Below are 21790 nucleotides of genomic sequence, written 5' to 3'. Positions count from 1 at the left end.
CTTAATTGCATTTCTGTTTTAATGTTTCTGGTGTGGTTTTTTTTGTTGTTTTGTTTTGGTTTTTGTTTTCTTTTTCCCCTTTAAAAAAAAAGAAACTTCTCTTTCTCTATTCCCTACATGAAATTGTCACATCACATAACCTATGGAACTTGTACCACCTCTGAGACATTTTAGGAACCTGTTTTCAGGGTACACCATTTATTCCTAAGAAGTAGCATATGAGTTCATCCAAGCTGTAGGAAGGGATGAGCTCTGGAGATGAGACCGTTTCTTGATTCTCACTTTAGGCTATATCTTTTTGCACATCATCTTGAACATGACTGTTGATAGTTTACCTGTAGATAAAATGCAGTTTATTTATTTGGTTCTTTATATTTCAATTGGTATTTCCAATGAAAATGAAACAGCAAGGTTTATTCACAAGACAGTGACATTGTCATTGACAACATAGTCAGCAAAACAGTACCAAAAGGTAAAGTCATAGACATAACTAGTGCCTGTTTCCAATGCCTTTATGTATTATCAGGTGGTTTTTGTACCTAAACACATCTGCTGATCCAAATGCATTAGGAAAAAGGATAGCAAAAGCAGCTAAACTATGCGGTGATTTTAATTAGTAGGAAAGAGGGATGGTAACGTCTTCCAACAGCATTTTCTAATTGAAGTCCCTGAACTGGCATTTCAGCAATGATTTCTGCTTCAGAGATCAAGAGAGATTATTTATCCTTAGCAGTTTTCAGCTCTCAAAAGTTCATGCCGGCCAAGTGACTTCCATCGTTCATGAACACTGTTGTGAACTTGACCCTTTCCTTATTTTATTGATTTGTCGCGTGAGTTCTGGGAAGAAATTAAGGTCTCTGTTGCATTTCCTTCATCCCTACAAAGCAGTGAGAGCTGCACAATTTTATTTTCAGAGATCAGTCAGTGGGAACCAAACTGGAGAGCTGTGGTTGGAACTTGTTTATAATGGGAAGTGGATGTATAGACCTCAGGAGGAAACGCCTGGGTTTTCCCAGGTGTATACAGGCAGCTGAGTGCTGCGGACAGCACTGTTATTAAATTTCTGTGTTTCTCAGTCTGCTGTGATGCTCCATTTATGATGTGTTTCTCCTCACTCAGGAGCAGTGTACTTCCTGTTGTCGTAAGCAGTGGGAAAGACTGAAGCTGGCATCCCCCACAGTCCTTCTCCAGAGGTTGCCTTGCAAGACACAGCTATAAAATGTTCATCTGAAAAAATTGAACCGTAGATCCGTAAGAGTGAGTAAAAAACAAATGCGACCTTCCAGAATTTTTGTCTAAAATGTAAAATGCAAATTTTTGTCATTATTTTTATAGAAATGCATTCCAGTTCCTGGGTGGCTAGGGATTTTGAAGAGCTTGGACTGAACCTGTGGCACTGGGTTCTGGTATTTACGTCACACTGCTGTGTTCTTTGGAGTGTGTAGCTCCTTGTCTCCTCTGCTGTCGTTGTACACCTCTGTTGAGCTGCATTTTTGAGGACCAGTGGCTTGAGGAGTGTCAGACATGCCATTGAAATGAGATTTCCCTAAGCAGGAGGCTAGCTTAGCTAGCTTGAATTCTTCAAGACAAAATCACAAACTAGGGCTTCCTCGAGAAGTCCCACTGTGATCACGGCACGCAAAGCAATCACACGGACACGAGAGATTTGCAGGGCAGAGTTGCTCCTCAGAGACAGCCCAAGGCTGAGCCCAAGGCTGAGAGGTCTCTGCCTGTTTACTTCTTACTTTTTATACATTTGTGGGTCTGGTTGTGGATTGGCTTCTGGAGTTATCACCTCTCAGCCAATGGCCAGACCAACTGTCAGTTACAATTGTTTTCAGGTTAGAAATATGTAAACAAAGGACAGGGAATGAAAAACAAAAGGTTTGTTTATGTTACATGTGTGAGAAAAGTGAAAACTGTTCTTAATATTGTGCAGAAGCTAAAGAGACTGACTCCATCTTACGAACAAGTAGAAGGCTTTAAAAAACTCAGAGAAAACAGGGTGACAGTCCCATCCTCTGCACAAGGAGAGACCTTCTATGCACTAAAGTGTTTCATTATTTCTGGAAAACAAGGCACTCTCAATGCTGGAGGATTGCTCATCTTGTGGGATCACTGACTAGGGATGAGAAAATTAGACCCGAGAGTGTGATGGGATTTCTGAAGTCCATGCAGAAGATAAGTCATTACTCAGATTTATTGATACTTTCTTCCCCAGTTGAATTTTGCATTTCTTTTGCAATCTGAGTGTTTTCCCATGGTAAGTTAGAGTGCTTGCTTCAGATGGTTACTCCAGTTCTTTGGTGCTACTGTCCTCAGCTTCTGTGGTGGACACCTCTGGTTGAAGAGGTTAGTGAGTCATTTGAGAGCTATTAACTGTCAGTGTCCAAGGAGAGTCTTTTCCCTTGTAAAGCATCCCTCACTATCATGCTATCATCAGTGCACCTTCTGGTCTCACCAGAGAATTTTCCACTGAGATAATCCCTGCACAGCTCTCTACTGTCGCCCTTGCAAGCCAACGTGAAAGCAAGATCAGCCATGCCATCAGCATGAAGATTATCTTCAAGTTCATAGCACAATACATTAAAGCAACAAAAAATATAATCTGATGTGATGCATACAGCCCACAGTATGTGTGCAAAACACCTTAATTTTTAGTTTTATTTTTAAAGTTATTTTTATTCCCCAGACTTGTTTTTCTCAAAAATTTTACTTATTTAGGTACTTTGTATTGTGGGATGCTGCTAATGAAAATAATTGCTTTAATCCTGAGGGGACTGCAGCATGTTGTAAAACAGGATGTAACAATCCTTTAATATAATATAAAAGGGTTTCCAGGTAGATACATTCTCTGTTGCTGCCTGAAATGTTTGTGGGTTTTGGGTCTGCCAGTTGTTACTGCTTCTGCACCTCCTGCTTGTGTAAATACAGAGAAATGGGTGCTAAAACAGGACCACTGGGCTCATCACACTCAACTGTGTTCTTCTTGCTTCCCCCCAGCTTAAGAAAAATAGAAACAGCATTTAACCCCCAATTCACAAGTGGGGTGGTGGGAGATCTCTAAGCAGTGCGAGAGGGTGGAATAGGGAGGAAATGCAGGAACTTCAAAAGGAGAGGAAATCCACAGGGATTTAGCTCCACTAGGTCCAAAATCAAGAGGATTAAACTCTGCTGAGTTGAGTGCCGAGCACTGCACTGTAAGAATGGATCTCTGGTTCCTACAAGGCAGAGAATTACTGTTTAAGCTGCAGAAATCTGAGAATTTGGAGTGTGCTGGGAAGTGAATTTGATCTGTCTGATGCAGTTGCAAGGAAAGGCAAAGGCAGGGGCTCTGAGATGCTGAAATTGATCTGTAGAGGAGATCAGAGGGAATTAACTGTGTGGTTGTCATGACCTGAAGGGTTAACTGGCCAACAGGAGTAAGAAGATTTCGGCCATGGAGGATTTCAGGGCTTCTGTAACACAGAATTGGTCCCAGGAGAAGACCAGTAAAGTAACAGGCAGAGTCTCACATCAATGATGAGCCTTGTCACAAAGCTGGGAGTCAGCCAGACATCCCTAATGAGGGTTGAAGAGTTTTGTCTAGAAGATCTTGTGGAAAGTTTGTGCAGAGTGCTCAGTCTGTATGGGAAAACTACAAACAGTGCGGGAAATAACCAGAGGATAAAGCGCCAGTTTGGGTAAAAAGTAAGTACTTTCTATGGCCCAGAGACATTAGAGGGTGTACAACACACTCAGCAGCCAAGAGGTGTTGGTAATTTCTATTTTTCGGCTGGGAGAAGCAGGAGATGATGATGATTTCTCACATCTCAGACCACTGTTTCCTGTTCTTGCAGTTAGAACAGCCAATGGCAGCCGTTGAACCTTATTTTCTCAGCACGTTTTCCCTTTTTCCCACCTTTCCCACTTCTTTCACCTTTGGAGATGATAAGTTCCTTGGTTTTTTTACTTCTTGATGGTATCTCAGGATTCCTCTGGTTTCTGGACACCCCACTGCCCTTGAAAGATGCTGACTGCACTTCTCAAGGATGCTACTGGCTCCCAGGCTCAGAGTCCAGCAGGCATTTCCTCTTTCAGCACACATATTCTGCTCAGTATCTCTCTTTGGAACCAGGTTGCACTTTAGGGCTGCTCACATTAAGAGCCCTCTGCAAACATTCTGCATAATTTTGAGTACCAAGCCTCAAAAGAACTACATCAGGGGATGAACAAGCAGAGAGCTGGAATAAGTTATCTAGAGGGGAGTGGCAAAAAACCTCCAGTGTTTTATCTAGACAAGGAAGCAGTGAAAAAAATGGAAGAAGGGAAGGGGAGAGGGATCCTCTAGTGATCTTCCATGCTTCATTATGTTTGTCAGTACAGTAGATAAATATTAGGTATCATTTTGATAAAACAGCTTATTTTATAGGGAAGAGAGTGTTGTAATTGTCTGGAGTACAACACTGACAGCATGGAAATCTCTGTTCATTGGCCCAGTTTCTGTGCCTTCACATGGCAGTCCAGTCTGTTTGCTGAGACAGCTGACAAATGTGTCCTTTCATATGTGTTGGAATCTTTTTTGTAATTTATTAACAGCTTTGCGCTAGTATTGGAGTAGAGACCTTCTGTGGGCGTTGTGTAGGATCCTGCACAGCCAGGAAACAGCAGTTTTGGTAGCTGACCTGACCTGTCTGCCAAAGCAGAATTGAGCCCATGGTCTCAAGAGGAAAACCTATGTCCCCTTCAGCTGCTGCTGTGGAACCCAAAACACTGAGTACCATGAGAAGTGTGCAGCATGGAGGCTTTGTGCACTGAATCAGAGAGTCTTTCCTGTCTTTGGCCCAGACTCATGGATAAAATAGGATAAAGTCCCTAAACCTACACTTTTCTCCTTACTAGGAACTCCTCAGAGATGATTTAAAGTTGCGCCCCAACTCTTTCAGTTCTCTTCCAAAGTCTGCTGAGTTCAGAGAAAGCCCCCTGGCAGATTCAGCAGGTTTGGGATCTTTCCTAAAGCAGTTCTCTGTGTGAATCAGATGCAGCTAATTTAGCTCATCAATATTTTTTTTTTTTTTTTTCCTTGGGAGTTACAGCCAGTTTCTCAACAGCAGCACTGGGGGATCAGTGCAGGGGTTTAGGAAATGCAAATTACTGTTCTAGCTGTGCTGACTGGTGGAGTGATTCCATGCAAAAAAATGTGACCTCCATATCTGCTTCCCTACTGTGTTCACTTTCTCTCACTTGCCCATTTTCCAGGGTGTGGCAAATCCCTGGATATTTTTGCTTCCTCTTGCTGTTGCAGTACCCTGTGGTGGGAGGCAAGTGGAAAAGTCGTGATCTCTTGATGGTAGTGGTGTGCACCATAGCAGGGGCACACACCTCTCTGAGGGTTACAGTGGACATACTCTGCACTTCTACCCATGCTTGTCTGAATGCATCTTTCTCCCACCCTGGCCGCTCCATCCCTAAGATTTCATCCACTGACTTTCAGCTTGGGCCTTGTTAAGCTTTTAATTGACACACCGCCTGCCAGACTCTTGCTCTCATGCCAGAAACCTAGCAATATTAAGGAATATTGTGCCAATATCCAAACATCTCATGTACTCACATTGTCTCCACGATTCAGTGCAGAACTGGATGGCACTGGTCCACCTACCTCACTGCATCTCCCAGCGCTCTCCCAAGATATCAGCTCTGAGGGTACAGGAGGGGCTGCGTCATCGCTGCTGGCAGCTCTAAAGTCACGGTTTTCTTGAAGAGGAAGAAAATCTCCACTGCTCTTTTGCCAGCTGAAAAATATTTTGAAGCTGGTAAATGTGTTTTTTTTCCCTGCTCTGTCAGCCAGAGCATTTCTTGATCACTGCCTGGCTGCACATCTTTAATAGTGTGTATAAAAGATAGGATCTAGCTCAAATAGGAGTTCGTGCCTTGGTGCTGGTTGGCATTAGATTATTGTAGTGGCATCTTCTGGCCTTGAAAAAAAAAAATCTGTAAGTGTAGGAATTAGTTTTTTCTTGAAATTTTCTGGAGTGTCTTTTTCAGTATTAACCAGAGTTGCTGTTTGTTATATGCAGTCTGGGAGGGTGTGGGGCTGCTTGCTGCCTGAGCAGGGAGGAGGGTTCAGGTCATACATGGGTGGGAGGAGACCTCTGCACCAGCACTCTGACATGGCAGCAGAAGGGTCCATGCTAAAGATGATCTGAACCCTTGTAGCAGAGGACATGCTTTGGGGTAAGGAAGGGATGAACAGCAGAGAAGGAGAGTTGGTTGTGGAAACGGTTATGGCACTTTCTGCTCACAGTGAGGTCCTGCAGTCATTTTAATTGGCTCCTACACAAAAGGGGACAGTGAGGGACAGTCTCTGATCCAGAAGCCCCACTGTGTGTGAGGGTAACATAAACTCCCACTCTCCCATGAGCACAGCCGTGAGTCTGCCTCGTTCCCAAGGTTAGGCTCCGACACTTCTGTTGAGCAGCAGTCAGCTGGAAAGATCTTCTAACTGGTTTTATGCAAATGGTGCAGATATGTCATGTATGTGTGCTTGCACACTGGCACTGTCCCCTGTCAAACAATAGATATGGTTTTGTCATGTAAATAGTGCTCAACTGACAGGGCTTGCTGGGAGTTGAGCTTGCTTGTACTGAGTGGTTTTGACGTGCGTGTGTGTGTGTGTTTATGCAGGTGTTGAAAAAGTGGGGAGTGACAAAGCTGTGAAACTCCAACGAGATAAACCAAATTAACCCTCCAAATCATGTTATATGGAAAGTGGTAAGTGTATAACTTGTGCGGTGCATAAGGGAGGTCGGGGCTACATGGCAGAGGAGTAAATAAGAGGGAAACAAAAACAATTGTTTGCGTACAAGATTAGTTACGTCTAAGCAATGACTTGAAACTGCCTCTGATCTTCATCACTGGTCTCCATGTGTCCATGCCTCTCTCCAAGAGCATTTTGCCTGGCAGGTGCAACTCTGGATGTTGGATTTGATGGTACCAAGGCATTGCCTGGGAGCTGCCAGGCAGCTGAGGATTTACGCTGAGTGCAGGCCAGGCAACGGAGACGGGCTGGCCAAAGCAGCTGGCGAAGCTGCGGTCGCCGTCTCCCTGCGTTCGTCGCTGAGCAGGGCTGGCTGTGGGTCCGGCTGCTGGCGGCCACCTGCAGCGGAGCAGTGACATCAGTCAGTCTGCTCTGGTTGTGGTGGGATGCCTGATGAGCAACTGTCATGCAGATGCTCCCTGGGAGGCTGCTAAATAGTAGTTGTTGAAGTAATTAATAGCAACATGTGGGGGGGGGGGGGGGAAGCTCAGGGAATGTTTTCAGATGTCCCAGACAGCGGTGATACTTAGGGTGATGAATATTCAACTATCCAAATGAAAACTGAATGATTGTATTCTCCACAATAAAGTATGTAATGAGATCAGTAATCTCCCACACCCCCGAGACCAACATATAATCTACTAAAAATCTATGTCCAGTTCAAAATGTTGGTTGATATAAAACCTAACTCCAAAAATAGTGTTGATGATGTTGTAAAGGAAAGAAGAAAAGTGTGAATCAAAAGCACATTGTTCTCGACCTGGTGGGGGGCTTTACTGTTCTCCAGATTAAGATGCTGCTGGCTTTCACAATTACACTTTTGACTGATTTTTAACTGTTTTTTGGGGCAGAATGGGGTAAGAGGCAATGTCCTCCCTTTAGCAAAATATATAGATATTTTTCATGAGTAGTTTATGCTGGAACTAAAGAAAAATCACTGAAAGGGAAGTAGTGCTGCATGTCTTGGACTAAAACCCTTTTAAAGTCAGCTGAGAGAAATGGCAGATATATCAGCATCCTGCAGTAAGTGATAAATGAGTTCCAGGAAACCCACTTTTTCTAATGCAATAATCCACTCTGCTGGATAATGCTGTTATTCTAAAGTGAATACAATCTTAGTGTTTACGTCATATTTTATGTATGACAAACTGCTTTGCAAAGAGGCTGGATGAGAAAAAGAGCATTTTATAGGTTTTGTCATGTACTAAAAAAAAAATCCACCTGTTTTGCTCTGAGAGTCAAGCAAAGAAGAGATGAGCAGTATTTAGATGTAGGAAATTTTCTTAGAAAGACTATTATTGTAAATCAGTAGTTTTTGTCTACTCTCCCATAACTAAATGGTCTGAGTCCGTATCTTAATATTTGGTATTACAAAATACTTTAGACTAATTTTATTCCATTGTTTATGTTGAATAAAATAAAGCTACCAGGTGCTGAGATTTTTTTCTTGGACTACATGCTCCCCAGGGAAGTTGTCACAGCCCCAAGCCTGCCAAAGTTCAAGAAGCATTTGGACAATGCTCTCAGGCACAGGGTGGGATTTTTGGGGCCATCTTGTGTTGGACCAGGAGTTGGACTTGGTGATCTTTGTGGATCCCTTCCAACTCAGGAAATTCTGCTATTCTGTGATTCTATTCAGCATGATTTCTGGTGATAAACTAAAGAAGAGAATTTGGGATTCCTTGCAGAAAACTGCAGTCCCTTCTTTTTTTCTCCTTTCCTCTTGTACCTCAGCACACTTAGAAACTTTTTGTTAGCTATGTAAGCATTCTTTTATTCAAATACTGAATTAACTTAGTGATTGCATTAAGAATGACCTGTGCTCTGGCATTTCATCTTTTCCATTTAGCACAGGGAGCTTCTTAAAATTGATTAGCTCATAGCTCCTAAATCTTTCATAGTTTTGGCTTTTTTCTCTTGCCTCAGCGAGGAAGCTGCGGGTTTTAACCTTTTGCATGAATTTAGGAGAGTCTATTGCCTAGCCTTTCAGTATCTGTGGTGTTTGATGTTTCCTGGACTGTCCTTTGGCTTTTGAAAAGCATCGTTCCTGTGGTTTTTTTGTTGCTGACGTGTCGGCGCTATGGCCACAGGAGCAGCCTGGCAGCAGTTTGGAGGGGAGGGAGCTGGGGAGGGGAAAGGTGCAGGGAGTGTTTTTTTGCCAGCTCTGCCAGTTGCATGGGGGAGAGGGCAGAGCTGGGAGCTTTACAACCCTGCCACTGAGCAGCCAGCTGCCCACCCGCACGGTGCTGTGCCACCCCAGACGTCTCCTGAGCATCCGTAGGGCAGCGTGGCTCAGGGAGCTGCGAGCGTAATCCGTGGGGATGCAGCTGGACCTCAGCGACTGGGGACGGCGCCTCGCAGCTGCCGATTGGGAACACTAATCCACAGTCAGCCTGTCCTTTTCCACACTCCACCGATGGGGTGAGCACACTGTCCTCAGAAGGGATTGACCCACAACAAAGCAACGGAACCTGTGGCCATCACATCTGGCCAGTTTCCTTGGAGAGACTTGGGAAGTAGGTGTTGCTTTCCCAACCCACCCCAGGTAAGTAATCTGATCTTAAACAAAGAAGCACAGAGACGGCTGTTTTTCATTTCAAAATATGTTAAAGGAAAATAAATATTTTTATTGTTGTTTTGAAGTCATAAGGTTTGAATATTCTCTTGCTCTGTGCTTCCCTTGAGCTTCTGGATCTTGGGGGTGATAATGAGGGATTTAATTCTGGGCAGCAGGTGCTGGCAGCAGGGATGCGATGCAGTGCCGGTAATCATGTTGTTGGGTTCATTTTGCACCATCTGGGTGTGAAAGGAGCAGTCAAGCTTTTAATTGCAGTCCTTGGGCACCTGGTACCTTCTTCCTGCTGCTGGGGGTGCAGATGTGGTCAAGGAAAGACTCTCTGTGTGTCTGAGGCACGCAGAGGGTTAAAGCTGGGGGGAGTGACGCCACTGCCAGTGTAGTCACTGTGCTGGGAATGGATCCTTGGGGAGGGGAATCAGAAGGCTGTTCCCACCTCCCCTGTTCACCCATCACCTTTTTCAACCAGCTCAGGAGAAAAGGAAAGTTGTTCTTTCAGTTGTCTGGGCTTCCTATTCTAATTAGACGCGCTTTTCAGAATTGCAGGTAATCCCAGTTGAGGAGATGTAAAGCAGATGTGGTAGGGAATGTGACCTGTTGTTTGAGCAGGAGCCAGGCTCGAGCTGTGACTGCCCTCTGGGAGCAGGAGCTGCTGGAGACCTGGGCAAAGTGGGAGATAGCCCTAAAAGACCAAGAGCTGAATCAGCTCCTTGCTATGCTTTTATGTATGATGCAAGCAGTGGAAAAGACAAGAAGGCAAATTCCATGATAGAAGCGGCATGGTCAGAGTCCATCACTCCAGTGTGGCAGGGCATGGCAGGAGGAGGATCATCATCTCAGTGTGCTGCAGTAATGGGAACGCAGCGTGAGAGAGGGAAAACAATTAAACTAGGAAGTGTGATTTCCAGCATTTACCTTGCATAGGTTATCCAGATTTTCCAGCCCTAGATTGTTGAGACATTGGTGGCTTTCTGGTGGTGTGGCTAAGATGTGATGAGTATCTATGGTTTCTGCAAACTTAGTCGGGAATGTCAGGAAAATGTCTCCATTGAGACTGAGATTTTTGTAGTGAATATGCAAATCCATCAGTGACAATGATGCCACTGCATGGTTTTGGTTTTGTTTGGATTTTTATTTTTTTTTAATTTAAGAGGTAAGAAAACCAAGCAGGTTCTGACCAGAGTTTTAAGATGTCCATGTGTTGTACATGCCTCCAGCCAAAGTGTTGGCTGCTAGCTTAGGGATAAGCTGGGGACAAACAAGAGATGGCACAGTTCACCTGGAAACTACCACTGCCCAGGCAGGGGATGGCACAGAAACACACCATCTTCTGCCTGAAAAGCTCCCTGTTGTAAGGTGTGCCCTGCACTGTGTACTGGTCAGGGAGGGGAGCTGTGGGGTGTGCCCCTGTTATGGGTTCACCACTTTGGGATGTGATGGGAGAGCCAGGGATGTGCTGGGAGCAGGGGGCTGGGATCGTGGGTGGGGGGTGTGGATGGAGGGTGGGGGTTCTGCCTGCTTTGGAAGCATGAGTCACTGGAAATCAAATACTTGAGGAGGTAAGGTTGAACTTGTATTGTACATCACAGATCAAATTACTAAGTGTTTCTTGGTGCTTTTTACATGGTTTGTACTATAATGTGTACAGCACTTTGCCAGAGGAGCAGGGGGTATGATGTGCTAGTGAAGGACATGAGGATTTTTCCTTCCATCTTCCCTATTTTCCATGTTACCAGGGTACAGTGTCCATCACACTGACGGTGTGGGTGAATCCAGTCCAGTAGCACAGGGTACAGCACTGCTCCTCTGTTGTCCTGTGTTATGATGACTTTGAGGCCCAGAAACTCTTTGTCTGGTTTCTCTGAATAAATGTGCAGCTATTTTCATTCCAAACATGTTTGCACTTAGGAAGAGATAGGTGAGGAAAAGTTAACTTGGATCTTTTACCTGGCAATGGTATTGCCTAATGCTTACATTTAGAAATCAAGAGTCATTTACCTGGAGTTTTTACTGGCTTTGGCATAGCTTTCTATTGATCTCAGAGAAAGCAGTAACTTTTCTCAGCTTTCAAGGGCCTTTTTCTAAAATGCATGTAATATTCTTTTGCATATTGTTCACCTCAAAGTGTGTTATAAGAATCAAAGCTCATAAAAAGTTCTAAGATTTGTTAATATAAATTACTTTAGGAGTGCAAATTAAATTCTGCTACCCTCTACTACTACTACCTACAGTTTTAGTTGTTGCTGTTCTGAGATGGATTTAAAGGATAACATAAGGATGAAAGACACTGTAGTCCAGTATCGATCTCCAACATCATCTGGACGCTGCACTTATTACTTTTCAACTATGCAAGGTGTTTAGTACTGGTGGCTGTTAAGGAGCAGTGCAGTGATATTTCAAGAGAGGAGGACATATAATTCAGAAATACACTGGATATCTTGAAGGTGTTTTTCCTGTACTGAAACAATTAGGTACTAAAGTGAGAAAAGCACAAATAAAGACAAAATCTTCCCAAATTGGGCAGGTTTTGGATTCCACAGCTCAAAGTGATCAGTGGATACATTTTCTGTAATTATATCAGAAAACTCTTTTCAGCTCTGATGGTTCATTGGATGGGTCAGTGATGCCTGGGCAGACTCATACAGTTTGCGTGATGAGTGCTAAATCTGAATTGTTTCTGGAGTCGGTGGGGCATGATGTCAGCTCAGTGGGGAGAACATAATTTTGCAGTGAAAGCAAAGATGAGTCTTTCACAATAGCAGTTTGTGATTTCTCCCAGCGGTGTCCTTGGGATGGTTCAGGGGAGGCTGTGAAGCATTTTATACTCGTGAGGGAACAGTCAGCTGCCTTTAATTGCTGACTGCACTCAATGCTTCCAGGGCAGAGGTTTGTATATTTATATCAGCAGCCAGTAACTATAACCTGTTCTTGTTCCTTTGCCCAACAGTAGTTAACCCATCCTTGGCTAATTAAAGACTGGGAAACCTGGCGGGAGGAAAGAGGGTGAAAGGGGACCACACAAATGGAAGTCAGGCTGAAAGAGAATTAAGCTCTCAGAGAATTTAAGAATTTTTCTCCCTCCAAGGGGAGGAAATGAGGACACATTGAAAATGTGCTACTGTCTACATCCCTCCACCTTGCAACTTCTGCACACTTGCAGAAGTGCAATGTCTTCAGGAGGTTCTGAGGAGTTTTTGGGATCCCTTCCCAAACCAATGCAAAGATGAATGCTCTGGGAGGAGCTGCTGTAGTGCTCTGTTTCTGAAAGTTGGCTGACAGCAGTGTCGTTTTCTGATCCATAGGTCCAATGGATGGCATAGCAATAACATCGCTGTCCAGGGAGCTGGAATCCTTCCTCGCCTGCCTGCATGCTGCTTGAACTGATCCCAAGCCTTTGTTTTCGGATTGAAGAAACCTGAAAACCTTTCTCTCCTAATTCATGAGCCAGCAGGATGTGGTCGCCGTGCTTTCAGAACGCCTGCTTGTAGCCGCCTACAAAGGCCAAGTGGAGAATGTGGTGCAGCTTATCAACAGGGGTGCCAAGGTAGCAGTTACCAAGGTAACGAGAGAAAAACGCTCTGCAAAAGCCCTGGGAACTAATGTAACCCTTTTAGACCATTGTCCGTGAAAATGCCCTCCTAGCTTTACCAATCTGAATGTGACTGAAGTTAGTGTTCGGATTTCCTTAAAGTTTGCGCTTAATAGCTCACACAAATTTGCAATATAGCGCTCGTCTTGTGCTTACACCCTTTGCAGTGGGTGCAGCTGTGATGGACGCTTAGTCCTTGCAAGCGCAGTGTGTCGACAGAGGGGAGCAACATTTTTCAAAGCATGCATTGACTTTTGAGTACTGTGTGACCTGATGAATGGAGCGATTCATCAGTGTCAAGGGAAGGCGGTTCAGGGCACCCATCTCCCTGGGTAAGGGGATGGGGAAAAGCCACCTCTTGTGGCAGGGTAAAGGAACAAAGAAAGTGTTTCTTGCTGCTGAAGTCTCTTGGTGCAGCAGCCTCACTTATACCCAGCATCTTCATTGATTAGTTCTGTGTAGTCCCTTAGTCACTTCCAAGCTTGGGGGCTGCAAGTTGTGTTCCCCATGCCTTTGAGAAAAGTAAGAATCAAATGATTTCTGCTTAGATACAAGTGAGTTGAAACTGATATTCACCTATTCCTAATTCTCAAGATGTTATAAATAATACTATCTTAGAAAATATGAGATGTAATTGCCTGTTGCAGAGAAGGTTTGATCAGCAAAAAACCGTAGAAAGAACTGGGTAAGTCAAATCTTGCGAAGTGTAACAAAATTTGGGGTATGCTGTTTTGATGAACTGTTGTTCTCCGTCTTACCTTTTTTTATTTATGTTTACATATTGGTTTTGAACATCACATATGTATGGAAGCTAATATTTACACAGAGAAAGCACATTTGATAAAAAAGAGGAAAAGACAGAATGCTTATCTGTCAGTGACAGTTGTTTTCAGTCCCTTCACAGTATTTGAGTTTTAGATAATACTTATTTTGAAAGTTGGAGCAATCCAAGGACAACCTGTGTTTGTAAGTTTTGTTTGCCAGAATAATAAAATAACATATCTCTTGGTGGAAGATACAAAGGACAGACATAATAAATGTGAACAGTCCCGTGTAGGTGGCTGTTTGGTTCTGTTGTCCAAGCAGCTCTGTAGCTGATGAACAACTATTAAAGGCAGTCAGTAACAGACCAGAAAATACTGACTTACATGTACCTAAATGGCAGCTCAGAATTTTGTGGTTGTGTTTTCTTTTGTTTGTTTGTTTTTGGTTTTTTTTTTAAAGATGATGATAGGCTTTGAGGCTGCTGAGGGACCTCTGCTGATTACAATACAAAACAAATAGTGTAGATTTGACTTGGAAACACAAAACCAACTTAATTTGATATAACGCACATTTCCTAGAGTTGACAAGTTTTTCTTTCCTATATGACATAGGTGGCTCCCTTGCTTTGTTGTTCTGCCATGTGTGGAAAATCAAAACAAAGCTCATTTGGCAGCAAAATTGCAGCCAGGTGCAAAGTGCTGGAGTTTCTGTGGAGACGTGCTTGCCAGCCATGCTGGAGGGCTGTGAGCTTTGAGGCCATCCCTGTAGCTTACCAGGTACTACAGCATTGTAGCTGTTCTTTCCTAAAAGTTGTGGGTCTCCCTGTGGAGCCCAGAGAGGGAAGATGACAAAAGCTGTCGCTGTTGTCATTCTGGATGCATCCCAGCACACCGACAGACAGTACAGATGAGGTACTTGGGTAGCCTGGTGACAAGCCCTGCTCAGAAGAGATGAAGTCAGATCTGCAAGACTGTGGAGGAGTGCACACAGAGGCGCAGGGACTCTCTCAGAGCAGCAGACAAGGCTGTGTGTACAGGGTGTTTGGAAGGCACACAGCCTGTTACTCCTCCCACGCTGTGAGCCAGAGAGAGCTGAGCTCAGTGTGAACCAAGAGGTGTGAGACCAACCTGGACCCCTCCCCAGAGCCCATCTGTTCAGGTCCTGTGATGTCCTGTCTAGGTGCACACAGTGGGGAGTTTGCATCTGGCTCTCGCCCAGCCAGCCAGCTGTATAGGGAGAGCATGTGCATATTTGCCTTCGAAAGGCTCTATAAACGTACCCTGGAAGAGCTTGGCTTGCTAATCTGATGACACACAAAGACTGGAAGGAGAAAGAGCTGTTTCAAGTTAAGGAAAAGGTTGTCACAAGAGCAAGGATGTATAGATTAGACTCAAGTATATTGAAACTGGAAATCTGGAGGGGTTTTTTAGCCATCACAGCAACAGGTTCTTGTGCAGTCTTCTACTAAGCAGTACAAGCACAAAATAAGGACAACCTTCAGGATAGAGGTTCTTAATTTTAGAATGGAAATTAGATGGCAGACTTTTTGTAGTGCAGCAAAATAGACCAAGCTTTCAGATAAATCGAAAGCCAGAACCCTCTTCTCCCCCAAGATAAAACTTACTGCACAATGAAGCATAAAAATAAATTTATCCATGTGCATGCCTTATGCCTGTACGTCTTCTGATTTTATTAGTAGTTTTCAGTTTGTTCTGCCTAATTATAAATTACAGGGGTTTGCTTCCAAAAAAGTAAAAAAAAAAAAAATTGTACTTGTCAACCAAACTTCCTGCTGAATTCTCTGGGTTTTATTGGAAGAAGACACGTGGAGACAAAACTCTTTGGAGGGAGAGAAAAAGTTCCCCCATCCCAGCAGGCTTTAAATGTATTTCTGATCCACATCTGTAAGCACAGACTAATTGTTGTGAATAACACCGCCGAGCCACAGATTAGAGTCTCCAGCATCTAGAGATAAAAGTCACAGTTATTTATTCAAAAAGGATTAATTGAGCATAGCTCAAGAAAAATGAAGGATATTTTCTGGAACCAACAGAGTACTAGCAAATACCTTATAGCTGACTTTTCCACTTCTGGTTTTGTCCAGTATGGAAGGTCATAGGACGTGGTTAATTGTTGCCTCAGTAAACAACAGTTCAGCTGCAAAATAATATTTCATTTTTGTCACTTCTGAGTAGATGATTTCAGAAAAAAAGAGGAAGAATATCAAAGAAACAAAATCCAGTGGAGGATACACATACACGTGTCCAGGTGCTGACTTCAGCATTACGGTGAGGATGCACTTGTTTCATTTTGACAGCATTGCCAGCAAGGCATCTGTGCAAGTGAAGTTAGAATGGAAATGTCCACCTCCTCTGACTCCAGTGAGGGACACTCAGGTTGATTCCAGATTTGGGGCCTTTTAAAATATGTAAAGAGGAGCTGATGTCTGCTAGGTCACACAGGTGATGGCAATCTGACTTCGGGGAGCCCACAGTAGGAGAGGGCTGGTGCCACTGTGTGGCATATGCATTGAGCACTCATTGTGGTGCTCGACCTCTGCCACCATCCCCATGGGCTTCTGGCCCAGGGCAGGTGTGGTGCTCAGCAGAGGCTTGATGGCTCTCTTCTCAAAGGGCACCTGCTTGGTCAGGTGCTCTGTTGCTGCTTTGCCAGATGTGACAAAGAGATAATTTCCATTTTTATACCTTTTTGTCTGACATTCATCACAGGTGTGAAACGTATAGCTGATTCCTTTATGAGAAGGGAAAAAAATACCCTGAACAACTGGTCATACATACTGGCTGGTCCAACAAGCAGGTGCCCCTATCAGGTACTTTGGTGAATAAGCTGCAAAAATTGGAAAACTAAGAACTTAGGCCATTTTTTCCAAGCAAGAAAGCTAGTCCCTTCTTTCAGTCCTTTTGTAATAGAGCTCTCTTTCAGTGAAAGTATTGACAAAAGCCCTGGGACTTCTGCTTAGCTGATGTGTCTTGCTGTTCTCCCAGGATGCTGTTGTCCTTTTCCTGAGGGTATTGGGTTTGCACGGCCAGGTTTTGGTAGCGGGAAGGGCTATGGGTGTGGTTTCTGTGGGAAGCTGCTAAAAGCTTCACCACTACTGGGTGCCTCCAAGATGGATGTGCTGCTGGTGAAGGCTTGGCCAGTCAGAAATGGTGGTAACCCCTCACCAAGGTCAGTGTAGGAAGGGTAGGAGGTGCTTCGGGTGGTGGAGCTGAGACTCCCCTGCAGCCCATGGTGAGGCAGCTGTCCTCCTGCAGCCCATGGAGGTCTGTGGGGATGCAGAGATCCACCTGCAGCCTGTGGAGGCAGACCCATACCAGAGCAGGTGGATGTCTGAAAGAGGCCTGGGAATCCATGAGAAACTGGTGTTGGAGCAGGCTCCTGCTTTGGTCATAGCTATAAAATGGAATTCTGCAGGGAATGGATGATCATTCAGAAAAAAAGCCCTAAAGAAATGCAAAAGGTAGTGCTTCTGTTTTGAGTCAGTAATTGTTTGATTTAACTTTTGAAGTAGTCATGTTATGAACACACCTTATGGCAACACTTTTATAATGCTGGGGTACTTTAAGTCTCAACTTTAGAGCATGTTGAGTTCTTTAAAGCAGTCTCTCTTTTTCTTCTTTTTTAAGCTAAGACAGAAATGAAAAAATAAAAGTATTTTGGTGCTTTCATATATTTGCACTCCTTCAGTTTGAAAAGCTATTTGTGTCTGTTTTAAACAATAAATAAAGATAAATTAAAAGGGACTAACAAACACTTAGAAACTTGCTGAATGCCTATTGAGGTCAATGAGGAGCTTTCTGCTGACTTGAGTGAGCAGGTTATTCATGGAGAACAGTACAACAAATCATCTATGTGAACAATGTGACGGGACTTGGATTTTGCTTTCAGGGTTTCCAATAAAATGTGGATAGGCATGTTTTTTATGAGTGCAGAACAGATGAATAAATAACAGTCTTTGTGCATCACAAGAGTAGGGTGAGATGGAGAACTGAATGTACCTGCAGAAAAGTACCTACACATACATAAACACAAGGAAAGATCATGGAGCTTATGGTGCTAAGCCCCCCTGTACGGGTTTGGTTGTGGAGTGCATATACATTGGCAGCGATGTTGACAGGATTCTGCTTTCAAGTGGTGTGTATCCACAGCTGCCTGTCAATGTCTGGAAGTTAGAGCACAGATTGAATGCAAACAAAAACCTACCCTTGCATTTTACTGTTGAAGTTCGTGTGGCTGTTTATGGTGCTTGGCTGCAACACGATACGCCCCACAGCTACAGCAGTGTGTCACAGCTGGAAGTTGAAGCCTCAGTCCAATAGGTCCCATTTATTTTGTCAATAAGTCCGTGACACAGGACCATTTGTATGATTTGTTGCCTGATGAAGCAATTGTTTACATTTGAATAGAAGTCCAAATTGCTTTTTTTTTTTTAACATATGAATGACTGCTTTATTGGTTCATTAATCCCAAGTTGTAGCAGTCTCTCATTTGTATTTGTAATAACCCCCAAAACATTACAGTTCATATTTGACAAGGCTCACAATCTTCTAAGTCAGTAATCTGCATGTGGAACAGTCCCTGCATTTAATGTTGTGTCCTTGAAGTGAGCATTTAGGAGACACTCTGGTTTGTAGGTTTTCTCTCCCCTGAGGACCCTTGTGTGTATTCAGATAAACCCCCTCTTTGCTACCGCATTGAGTGCAGAATGTTTTTGTGGAGGAGACACAGAGAGAGAGTTTTGTCTGTCTGCCTTCATCTCTCTGCCCCCTATATATTTTGGGTAGGATGAATTGCTGTGAGAGAAAAACTGGTGGTTTGACTTAAAGACATGAAGGCAGGAGCAGCCCTGACTTGTGGCATGGACTTGTTCAGTGTTTGTCTCCAAAGCTTGCTCTGCTCCAAGTTTGTCATCACAGCATGAGGGGCACCCGAATTGCCTTGTCTCTTCCTCATGTTCTGGATTGGTGTGTGCATGTGTGTGTACAGTCATACCTGTGTGTACCTATGTGTATGTGTATATTTGTGTGGGGATTTGATGTTTTTCCAGTGCTTGCATTGCCTGCACTGGAACAGTGTCCAGCTGTACCACCCATCTCTGCTCTCATTTTGATGTTGCTGGGAAGAAAAAGAAAATCTGGCATTGCTGGTTCTTGCAGAGTTGTGATTTATCTTGAGACGATCAGTGCTTTTCCAAAAGCCTGAGCCTCTAATCAATGTAATACGCTGGAATTGATCTTCCTTCCCAGTCTCCTCTCCTGATTAGTGTCATAGCTTTTGTTTATAGTGTCCCTTTAAAGTAGGAAGAGCTCAAGGACTGCATGTGTGCAGAAACTCTCGTTCCTGAAGGCTTCTCTTTAGGATTTTCCAGAAAGTGAGATGCCTCTCAACCTATGTTTCTGGATAGAGAATCTGAAACACACAAACACTCTGGAATGAAAATGATCCTTTAGTCTTCCAGCTCAACCATGCCAGCAGGCATGGTTCATGTGGCAATTGCCCAGGAAGGTGTGTTTGGTGAAGAAAATATGTCCCTTGTATTCAAATAAACTCCTGCTTTCATAGCTTATGTTTAACACTGTACCTTTAACTGCATTGTCAGCATTTTTTTAGTGGTTAGAGCTGGTTATCTTATCAGAAGGTTTCCCTGCTGGAATATATATTCATGATGCTGACACTTTCCTTTTAAAGCACATGAGCTGGCTTCAGGTTGGGTTTGTTTGAGATTTTTCCTTCTCTATGCACAGATTACTATAAATTGTTTTCATGGTGTATTAATAACCTGGGAAGTGAGATAGATGCCTGGATTAGGTGATTTACTTATTGGCATTAAGGAATGTAGAAAGTCAGGACCTGTAAATCTGAATGTGCTGAAGCACATATTCATAGTCCAAACATAATGTTCATTGTTGGGAATGATTTGTCAATTTGGTAATTTATTTTAAAATTTTATTTTATTCTTTTTTTATTTCTTTTTATCCCTCTGTTGCCTGGGGATTTCATGCCTCCTGCTATTGAGTTAGCTGGAACAGCAACATACCCCTGACTCTCCTCCAGGCTGATGGAGAAGGAAGTGTGGCCAGTGCAGCTCAGTGCCCTTCGATACAGGGACAGGATTTTAGGGACCTGTGGCCAGATTGAGCCAGAGGTACCCAGGCAGGAGGCTGCATGATGCCCAGGTGCTGTGGTGACAAAAATGAGCCCTTTCCATGCCTTTAGCAGAGCAGGAATGGAAGTTTCTCTCTCAAGACTGTACTGCTCCTGCCAGCAGGGGAAAACGTGCAGGTTCTGAGAGACCCACGTGTCATAGTGTGAGTGAGCATTTTGTCCTCAGATCTGCCTCTTTAAGTCAATAATGTAGGACAGTTAATCAACACTTAGTGTTTCTGAAACACTGCACAACTAATCAGTAATGGCACAAACATTTTACCCTCACCCATTCTGTTGATTCCCAACAGTGTTTTTCCTTTTGCTCTGAAGAAGCTGAGTGAACAAGGCTTTACCTGATATGTGGGTATGGGGTTTGCTGTATGAAAACAATCTTTTCTTGAGCTTGGTTTATTATATAGTTGAAGTAGTTTTCTTACTGAAGAATTTGCTTAAAACATGAGAGAGCCAATGGTTGCCTTCTGTGTACTTCAGGCCATTAGTCAGACAGCTCTTGAAGTGTTTGCACCTTCTGTGGTTGATGTATTAGAGCTATTTATCTTCCTTTGCAGCTTAAATCACTGGGTGGAAAAATAGACAACAGCACTGGTAGTGAAGAAATAGATACATAACAGATACAGGTGAAGTCAAGGAACTTTTAAAGTGACTCTCACGAAATGCCTAGTGGAGAAAACAGCATTCTTTGTGAAGATACTTCATGAATTTAGCAATTGCTGGAATCTCATTTTCTTTACTGCCATTAAATAATCTGCAGTGAACAGTTTTAGTGTTGTTGTTTCACAGATCTTAAGGTGTTTCACTCACTTTGAAATTTTAGAGGTAGAAATAAGTATTGTCTAAAAAAAACCTGGCAGATCTCTAGCAAAGTGAAGTTGGGTGTCATACTTGTGAAGTCACTTGGAGTGACTACAGGCCTTCCATTCCTTTTCAGGGGAGTATCCGTCATATGCAACAGCTCAGTAATTCTTATCTCTGTTGCAAAAACAGTGCCCATTACAATATATGAATGAGCCAGCTATTGCAACTTATCTGTATGGAGGGAAGGGGACAGCAGTTGATAATTCCGTGCTTCAGGGGGACAGAAACCAAAGGATCATGAATCCTGCTTAGGCATGGACACAGAGCCAGATCTGAATTTGTAAGGAAGTACCCTTATGTGAATATAACATCCCTTTTGTAGAATGTCATTGGGATAAACGGAAATGTTGCAGAAGGTGGTGGTGAAGTTTTCAGCTTTCACAAAACCAAGGTAAAGCCTTTGTCACACTAATACATGTCAGCTGCTACTCTTGCAGGTTTCAGACGGTGAGGTACAAACAGAAGAATGATGAAAAGGAGATAAAACTCTATTCAACTGCCATGCATAAAAATTCATCTTAAGGTATTATTATTTTCTTCTCATTCATAGCATGGCCGGACCCCCCTGCATCTTGCTGCCTACAAGGGTCATCTCCACGTTGTCCAGGTTTTGTTGAAGGCAGGTTGTGATCTGGATATTCAGGATGATGTAAGTACATAAAACCTTCTAACTTGGGGTGGAGGGGAAAAGGTCATTTGCAAATAACAGTAGGCATTCACTTCTTTGAAGTAGGATTAAATGGAAACAAAATCTGTCTCTCTATTTTCCAATTCAGAAAAGTAACCTCTAATTTGGAGATGCAAAACTGCATAGGAAACAAAGTAAAATGTGGTGGTTTTCAGTGAATAGCTTAGTCCTCTTCTTCAAGCTGCAGAGCTTTATAAGAGCTCTGCTTGTGCCAGGCAGGTGTGAGAGTTGTCATCGGCTGCTTCTGGTAGAAATGCACTAGGAGTTCATTCTGGGAACCCGCTGGAGGCCATCAGGTAGGGGACAGAACCCATTGCGATAATTGCCTGAACT

The 21790-nt window shown here is 43.5% G+C and overlaps 1 protein-coding gene across 13 annotated transcripts in view; it reads left to right on the top strand.

Moving 5' to 3' along the window:
* The window catches only part of ANKRD6 (ankyrin repeat domain 6), a 90266-nt gene that overhangs the window by 42398 nt on the left and 26078 nt on the right, over positions 1–21790 (top strand). For 3 of the 13 annotated variants that reach the window (XM_040058249.1, XM_040058243.2, XM_040058246.2), the window contains 4 exons: positions 1120–1257; positions 6664–6750; positions 12674–12930; positions 21320–21418. In XM_040058249.1, the coding sequence (XP_039914183.1) occupies positions 12811–12930; positions 21320–21418 (219 nt within the window). In that variant the 5' untranslated portion in view covers positions 1120–1257; positions 6664–6750; positions 12674–12810. Of the gene's footprint in view, positions 1–1119; positions 1258–6663; positions 6751–8965; positions 9342–12673; positions 12931–21319; positions 21419–21790 lie in introns of those variants that run through there. The other 10 variants (XM_040058255.2, XM_040058253.2, XM_040058248.2 and 7 more) reach the window with 4 other exon arrangements.

The sequence above is a fragment of the Hirundo rustica genome, chromosome 3 (genome assembly GCF_015227805.2).
Source record: "Hirundo rustica isolate bHirRus1 chromosome 3, bHirRus1.pri.v3, whole genome shotgun sequence".
Taxonomy (NCBI): Eukaryota; Metazoa; Chordata; class Aves; order Passeriformes; family Hirundinidae; genus Hirundo; species Hirundo rustica.
This window is presented reverse-complemented; position numbering and strand designations above follow the sequence as displayed.